Source organism: Stomoxys calcitrans, chromosome 2 (genome assembly GCF_963082655.1).
Source record: "Stomoxys calcitrans chromosome 2, idStoCalc2.1, whole genome shotgun sequence".
Taxonomy (NCBI): domain Eukaryota; kingdom Metazoa; phylum Arthropoda; class Insecta; order Diptera; family Muscidae; genus Stomoxys; species Stomoxys calcitrans.
Genome location: NC_081553.1, coordinates 107,055,405 through 107,064,683, shown reverse-complemented (window position 1 = coordinate 107,064,683; position 9,279 = coordinate 107,055,405). Strand labels below are relative to the sequence as shown.

The window sequence follows — 9,279 nt, the reverse complement described above, 5'->3', positions numbered from 1 at the left end:
TTTTATGTTGCTCCATAACTCATTTCGCCTACCAATGACCCTTTAGGTTGTTTTTTTTATAGAACAAGACACATTAAGATAAGACTTGAAAGACACAAAGGAAGTCCAATGCGACCAATTTGAAAAAAAGACACTTAAAAACTCATAAAAACACATTTATGGGTTAGAGAACATGCACATTTATGGCTAGTGGAGAAATTTAATATCCATAAATAAAAAACGAAATATGCACTATTGGCTGAAATGTTTGATGAATATTTCATCATTAGAGATCGAAAGGCCGTTCTCATATTAAATAATTTATCGTTCATATATAAATGAATTTTCCAACGAATCCAAATCATTCCAAGTTTGGATTGTCTTACACTAAAACAAAAAATAATTTAGAGGTTAAAAATGCGTATTTTCATAATTTTGTGTGTTGTGGCTGTTGCCTGGGCTCAAGCGGGATATAAATATAACGTTGGAGGAGGAAGCAGCGGCGGAGGTAGTTTTGGAAGCTCAGGAGGTTCCTCATCCGGCGATTCATATGGCTCTTCATCTGGAGGATCATTTGGTGGCTCTGGTAGTTCATATGCTGGTTCTGGAGGTGTAAATGTCGGCTCTGGCTCCTCATCTGGTGGTTCATTGGGCGGAACTGGTCACTCTTCGGTAGGTTCGTTTGGCAGCTCTGGCTCCTCATCTGGTGGTTCGTTTGCTGGCTCTAGCCACTCTTCGGGAGGTTCATCTAGCGGCTCAGGCTACTCATCTGGAGGTTCATTTGGCGGATCTGGTCACTCTTCGGTAGGTTCATTTGGCGGCTCTGGCTCCTCTTCTGAAGGCTCGTTTGGTGGCTCTGGCCTCTCAGGTGGATCATTCGGCGGCTCTGGCTCCTCATCTGGAGGTTCCTTTGGCCGCACTGCAGGATCTGACTCTGGCGATGCTGTTTTAGAGAAGCAATTCTATACATTCACAGCCGATGAACAAGATTTTAATGAACCTGCTGTGGCAAATCAAGTTTCAAGCTCCTTTAAACAAGGCCTTCGTGTGATTTTCATTAAGGGTCCCGAAAGCAGCGGCTCTGAAAAGGCTGCTCTCGCTTTGGCCAAAAACGCTGCCGAACAAAAAACTGTCATCTATGTTCTTAACAAACAAGCGGATCTTGCTTCCTTGTCTAACCAACTGAAATCGGAAAACAGCAACACTATCAACAAACCGGAAGTTCATTTCGTCAAATATCGCACCGAAGAAGATGTTAACAATGCTCGCAAGGCTATTGAAGCACAATACGATGCTTTGGGGGGAAAGACACAACATTTTGATGGCGGAGTTGCTAAGTCCCTGAACTTCGCTTCCAATGCTCCTGGTGCTTCCGGAGGACGACCAGGATCATCCGGTGGTGCTCCAAGTGATACATATCTACCTACTGCATAAGCATTAACTTTGATTGTTGTTATTTATATTTTGTTTTAATAAACGTTACTTTATTTTAAAAATAACAAGTAAAAAGGCGTTAAGTTTGGCCGGGCCGAACTATGGATACCCACCACCTCAAGTATATATGAAAACCACCTTTCGTCAAAATCCGGTGAAAAATGCCCCATAGCAGCATTATCGAAATATGTTCTGATTTGGACCAAATACTAATAAATATAAGTCGTCGCTCAATTGTGTATAACAAAATATTGGACTTTTAGTAGCTATATCTAAAAATAAACCGATCTGAACCATATACGACACCGATGTCGAAAAGCCTAACATAAGTCGCTGTGTCAAATTTCAGTGAAATCGGATTATAAATGCGAATTTTATGGGGCCAAGACTTTAAATCGAGAAATAGGTCTATATGGCAGCTATATACGAATCTAGACCGATTTGGGCGAAGTTGTAGAAAAATTTCGAAGAGCCTTACCTAACTCACTGTCCCAAATTTCGGCGACATCGGACAATAAATGCGCCTTTTATGGCCCCACAACCTTAAATCGACAGATCGGTCTATATGGCAGCTACATCCAAATCTGGACCGATCTGAGCCAAATTTAAGAAGATTGTCGACACAACTAACAGTCCCAAATTTCGGCGACATCGGACAATAAATGCGCCTTTTATGGCGCCACAACCTTAAATCGACAGATCGGTCTATATGGCAGCTATATTCAAATCTTGATCGATCTAGGTCAAATTACAGAAATATGTCGAGGACAATAAATGCACCTTTATATTCCGAAAACCTTAAATCGGGAGATCAGCTTATACGGCAGCTATATCTAAATCTGGACCGATTTCGGCCAAATTAAAGAAGGATGTCGAAGGGCCTAACACAACTCACTGTCCCAAATTTCGGTGTCATCGGACAATAAATGCGCCTTTTATGGGCCCAAAAGATCGGTCTATATGGCAGCTATATCCAAATCTGAACCGATTTGAGCTAAGTTGCAGAAAAATTTCGATGAACCTACAGAACTCACTGTCCCAAATATCGGCAAATATAGGCGGACAAACATGGCTAGATCGTCTCAGAGTTTTACGCTGATCAAGAATATATATACAATACTTTAGGAGGTCGGAAATGGATATTACGATGTGTTGCAAACTGAATGACAAAACAAAAATACCGCCATCCTTCGGTGTATGCCCACCACCGAAGGATGGCGGTATTTTTAAATTAAAAAAAAGCCTTTTTATCGGTAATTGCGAAATTTACGGCACGTATATTAGAGTGAGGTGAGAGTACATGGAGGCCACCGTAGCGCAGAGGTTACCATGTCTGCCTATGACGCTGAACGTTTGGCTTCGAATCCTGGCGAGACCATCAGAAAAAAGAATTTTGCGGTCGTGTCCCACTCATAATGCTGGCACAAGCCTCTAGGCTAAGGAAGATTCTGTCTTCGAGACCTATTATGGTGGGGTATATTCAGAAGTCCGCGGGGGCCACCGTAGCGCAGAGGTTACCATGTCCGCGTATGTCGCCTAGGTTCGAATCCTGGCTAGACCATCAGAAAAATTTTCAGCGGTGGTTTTCCTCTCCTAATACTGGCAACATTTGTGATGTACTATGTCATTTAAAACTTCTCTCCAAAGACGTGTCGCACTGCAGCACGCCGTTCGGACTCAGCTATAAAAAGGAGGACCCTTTTCATTAAGCTTAAAACTTGAATCGGACTGCACTCATTGATATAAGAGAAGTTCGCCCCTGTGCAAAATTTCATCAAAATCGGATAAGAATTGCGCCCTCTAGAGGCTCATATCTCAATATTAATATGCCATTAACAATCCCAAGTGACCAACACTAATAGTAAGAATTTGTGCAAAATTTCAAACGCCTAGCTTTACTCCTTCGAAAGTTAGCGTCCTTTCCACAGACAGACATTCGGACGGACGGACATGGCTAGATCGACTTAAAATGTCAAGCCGATCAAGAATATATATACCTTATGGGGTCTGAGGTCAATACGCTAAGGCATTACAAACAGAATAGCAAAGTTAGTATACCCCATCCTATGGCGGAGGGTAAACAATAGGTATATATTATTATAACCTTCGCCATAGGGTGAGGGTATCTTGTAATAGTGGCCTATAAGCCCACAAAGTACTTAGATGTATTTTTGATCGTCAAGAGCTTTTAAGTCGGTTTAGCCACGCCAGTACGTCGCACTGTGGGGAATTTGACGTCAAAATTTTTGATAAATTCAAAATTGAAATTTCAAGCTTTGACAAAATATTATACACCATACGAAAGTGTTTAAAATTTATTTAATATTCCGATAAAAATATTGTCTTTTTACATATAACCGAGGCGTAGCAATCTTCTAAACTAACAATTTATTTTTATACCCTTCTCCATAGAATGGGGGTACCCTAGTTTCGTCATTCCGATTATAGGCTCTCCATATATTTGTCTATGACCCCAAAAGTCCATATAGCCTTGATCGCTACGACATTTTAAGTCGATCTAGTCATGTTCGTCCGTCCAACCGTCTGTCTGTCCATCTGTGGAAAGCACGCTAACTTTCGAAAGAGTAAAACTAGGTGCTTGAACACAGTTGCTTTCTATTAGTGTAGGTCGGTTGGAATTGTAAATGGGCCATATCGGTCCATATTTTGATAAAGATCTCATATAAACCGATATCCCGATATGACTTCTTGAGCCTCTAGAGGACACTATTGTTCTCCGACATTTAACAGATGCGCCAAGTATGGCTTGAATCGGCGTAAAACTTGAAGCTCCGATAATAACCAATCTCCCGATTTTATTTTTGAGCATCTAGAGAGCGTAGTTCTTATCCGATCTTGAAATTGTGCATAGTCACTGCATTGTGCATCACCTGATAAAGCTCCCATATAAACAGATCTACTGATTTTATTTCTTGAGCCTCTAGATGGCGCAATTCTTATACGATCTTGCTGAAATTGTGCACAGTCACAGCATCTATGACCTTTAACATACGTGCCACATATGGTCTGAATCGCTGAATATAGGTTCCATATAAACTGACCTCCCGATTTTATTTCTTGAGACTACAGAGAGCGTAATTCGTATTCGATGTTGCTGAAATCTTGCACAGTCATTGTATCTATGACCTCTGACATATGTGCCAAATATGGTCTGAATCAGTCCATAACTTGATTAGATACCATATAAACCGATCTCCCGATTTTATTTCTTGAGACTCTAGAGAGCATAGTTCATATCCGATTTTGCTATGACCTCTAGCATACGTGCCAAATATGGTCGAAATCAGTCCATAAAGTGATATAGGTCCCATATAAACCGTTGTTCATTATCCTTTGTTTGCCTAGAAAGAGAAACTGGGCAAATGACTTGAAAAATGCGATCCATAGTGGAGGGTATATCAGATTCGACCCGGCCGAACTTAGCACGCTATTAAAGGGTGGTTTCTTAGCTGTTATCTTTTTGGTAACACTGGTTTAAACAGCTCACGCATGTTTCGTGATTTGTTTCACTGTCGAACATCTTTAGTTTAGTCTATAATTTAATCATGAATCGTCTTATCTGAATCTGAACAACGCTTGCCAATAATTGAATTTTATTATCAAAATGCACACTCTGATAAGAAAGTTCATTGTGTTCAGCGATAAACAAGCAGAATTGTCGATTTTGGATTGAAGATCAGCCCGCAGCATTGCAAGAGCTACCAATGCATCCAGAAAAAGTCACAGTTTGGTGCGGTTTATGGGCTAGTGGCATCATTGGACTGTACTTCTTCAAAGATGATGCGAATCGTGACGTAACTGTGAACGATGAGCGCTGTCGTGGGACCATACCCATTTTTTTTTTTTGCACAAAAATGCAGGACGTTTACTTGCTTGATATGTGGTTTCAACAAGACTGTGCCACATTCCACACAACACGCCTAACAATAGACTTATAGAGAGGCAAGTTAGGTGAATATTTTATTTCACGTTCGGGCTTGGTAAATTGGCCGCCTAGATTGTGCGATTAAACGCCATTAGATAAATGTTTGTGGGTCTATGTTAAAACTCATGTCTATACAGACATGTCGGCTTCAATTGACGCATTGGTAGATAACATTGAAGCATTTATTCGTGAGATACCGGCCGAAAATTTTACTAAGGGTATAGACCATTTGAGGCGCAATCATGGTCAACTTACTTTTCTTTAATTGGCTATGACAGAATATTTGTTCCACTAGCCGAACGTAGAAAAGCGTTCCAAGCGCATCGATCTTCTGCGCTCATTCTAAAATCTCTGACACTAAAATGTCTCCAACAATTTGATCTTTCCATCGGGCTTATGGTTTGCGTGTACCACCCTGTTTGCCTTCAAAAGACTTCTTTGCTGGAGCTTCTTCATCCATTCTGACAATATGACCTAGCCAACGCAGCCGTTGTATTTTGATGCGTGTAACTATGCTATCGTCATCATACAGCTCGTGGTTCATACGTCGCCTATATTCTCCACTAACGCAAACTGGTCCATATATTTTACGAAGAATCTTTCTCTCAAATACTCCAAGTACTGCCTCATCTGCTTTCACAAGTACCCACGCCTCAGAACCATATAACAACACGGGTAGTATCAGTGTCTTGTATAGTGTAATCTTCGTCTGTCGAGAGGTGGCCTTGTTTCTAAACTGCTTACTTAGTCCAAAGTAGCATCTGTTTGCCAGTATTATTCTTCGCTTTATCTCAAAACTGGTATCATTTGTTTCGGTTACGGCGGTGCCGAGGTAGATAAAGTTACTGACTGTCTCAAAGTTGTGGTTCCCTACTTTCTCCATGTTCTTTATCTGCTCGGTTGTACAAGGCTTTTTGGGAGTGGAGACCATCCATTTCGTCCTATCTCCATTTACTGCCAGACCCATTTTCACTGCCTCTCTATCGATTCTTTCAAAGGCTGCAGTTACTACTTCCGGTGACCGACCTATGATATCGATGTCGTCGGCATAGACGAGTAGCGTCTGTTCTCTTGTGATTAGTGTGCCATATCTATTCACATCTGCACCTCGTATAATCTTCTCCAGCATGATATTAAAGAGAACACAGGATAGGCTGTCTCCTTGTCTGAAACTCGTTTGGTATTAAATGGTTCGGAGAGATTCTTTCCTATTCTTACTGAGGAACACATATCAGCAAGTGACATCCTGCAGAGTCTTATTGCAGGGATATCAAACTCAGACATGGCTTGAAATACCTTTGAACGTAAAGGAGTATCGAAGGCGGCTTTGTAGTCAACAAAGAGATGTCAGGTGTAGATTTGTCCTTCTCGGGTGTTTTCCAGTATTTGGCGCAGTGTGAATATCTGGTCTAGGATGGATTAACCAGGTCTAAAGCCGCATTGATAGGGCCCAATTATCTCATTGGCTTTAGGTTCTTTCACACAGTACGCCCGAGAGTATCTTGTATGCGATGAGGAGGAGACTTATTCCTCTGTAGTTGGCACATTCCGTCTTGTCTCCTTTCTTGTGCACGGGACATAGTATGCGGAGGTTCCAATCATCGGGTATGCGTTCTTGTAGCCAGATTGCTCAGACAAGCTGATGCGTACGCCTTATCAGCTTGTCTCCTCCGGTCTTAAATAGTTCAGCGGGTAACCCGTCGGCTCCTGCTGCCTTATTGTTCTTTAGTCGGGTCACTGCTACTTGGACCTCATTCTGACCAGGAGGTAAACATTCTATACCATCATCAGGGATTGGTTCTATGGTATCCTCTTCGCCGCCAACGTCGGACACTAGCAGTTGGGTAAAATGTTCTTTCCATATCCTCAGCATGGTATCTGTGTCAGTTACCAGATTTCCTTCTTTGTCTCTGCAGGAGGATGTGCCTGCACCAAAGCCATCGGTTTGATGTTTAATTCTTTGGTAGAATTTCCAGACTTCATTCTGGCTCCTGTACATCTCAATTCGCTCACACTCACGTCTTTCCACTTCCATTTTCTTTGTGCGGAATAGACGTTTCTCCTCTCTCCTTTTCTCCCGATACCTCTCCCTCATCTGGCGCGTTGCTACTGATTGCAGGGTTGCTCTATATGCCACATTCTTGGCTTCAGTAGCATCTCGACACTCTTGGTCGTACCATGGGTTTCTTGGAGAAGGCTTCCGGTACCCAAGTATGGATTTCGCGGCATTTTCCATGGAGTGAGCAATAGTTTGCCACTGCGCCATTATATCGTCGGAACAAGGTGTGCTTTCATCAAGCAGTTGGGTCAGTCGAGCGGGGTATGCCGCTGCCATTTGTTGCGTTTGCAGCTTTTCAATGGCCAGCTTCAGATCGTACTTTCCTCGCCATTTTCAAACGAGTGCGAAACTTTGCTGCAACAAGGTAATGATCCGAATCTATATTCGCTCCACGGATCGATCGTACATTTAACACGCTGGATGAATGCCTTCCATCTATCACAACGTGATCAATTTGGTTTCTCGTGTTTTGATCGGGTGACGGCCATGTGGCTTTGTGAATATTTTTATGTTGAAATCTGGTGCTACTAACTACCATGTTTTTTGCCGCGTCGAAATCTATCAGCCTCAACCCATTACTGGAGGTTATCTCGTGGAGGCTAAACTGTCTGACTGTTGGACCAAAAATGTCTTCCTTACCTATCTTCGCATTAAAATCTCCCAGAACGATTTTAATAGCATGGGCGGGGCAGCGGTCATATTCTCTCTCTAGGCGCTCGTAGAAAATATCCTTGATCTGCTCGTTTTTGTCTTCCGTCCGTCGGGGCATGGGCACAAATAAGGCTGATATTAATGAATTTGGCTTTTATGCGGATTGTGGCTAGCCTCTCATCCACCGGAGTAAAGCTGGAGACAAGGTGATTCGGTCTTCGACTATCCACAAATCCGCAGCCAAATTCATGCCTCGTGTTATGGCAGCTATAGTATAGTTCGTCACTGCCTGGGTTTGTAGTGACGCCATCCCCAGTCTATCGCACTTCCTGTAAGGCGATAATATCTGCCTTGTACTTCTCTAATATATCCGCCAGCGCGTATACTGCACCTTCTCTATAAAGAGTGCGGACATTCCAGGTGCAGATCCGCAAATCATGGTCCTTTTGTCGTTTGCATGGGTCGTCAACGTTGGGGGGGGTCCGTTTTTACTATTCCTTTGTTTTCCGGGGGCGGGTTACTGGCCCAGCGCCCTATCCGCATGGGTTTTATGGGATTGCACATGTATCCCTCGTTGTGGCGAGCCGCTTGCTCCAAGATCCGACGGTCGTCGCCAACTGCCCCTAACCTGGGAACAGACGCTGATGTAGGCCATTGGTTATTTGAAGGCGCCAATAACTCGCCTTGTCATCTCGAGTATCATTTGCACTCAGTATTTAATTAAGAGCCGGTGCCACCTGACTCCTCACTGAGACTCTCCTCTCGAAGCCCATCTAAATATATATGCAAAACTTCACTATAATCGGCTCAGATTCGGATATAGATCTTATATATATTTAGCCCGATTTACACTTATAAGGCCGTAATAAACACAAATTTCAACCGATCTTCACAAAATTTAGCACGGATTGTTTTGTTACTGATCTTAACATATCTGCAAGATTTCATCAAAATCTGTTCAGATTTGGATATAGCTCCCATATATATATTTATCGCCGGATTTGCACTTAAATGTACGTAGAATAATCATTTCTACTATATGCTCGGATGCAAGTATTTCGAAGTGTTGGAATGACCACTATCCTAGGTTGGTATTTAAAAAACAATGTAGTTTAGTTAAACATTCGTTTGTTTATTTTGTAACAAAATAACAGAGATAATATTTACAACAACAATCGTAGAACAATAGATAACAAACCATTTTAGCAAA

General features: G+C 42.2%; 1 protein-coding gene across 1 annotated transcript; it reads left to right on the top strand.

Annotated features, from left to right (window-relative positions):
- The first annotated feature begins 396 nt into the window (after positions 1-396).
- LOC106084616 (uncharacterized) lies at positions 397-1,413 on the top strand. The gene has a single exon (XM_059361579.1). The coding sequence runs from the start codon at positions 397-399 to the stop codon at positions 1,411-1,413; it is 1,017 nt and encodes a 338-aa protein (XP_059217562.1).
- The last annotated feature ends 7,866 nt before the right edge of the window (positions 1,414-9,279 follow it).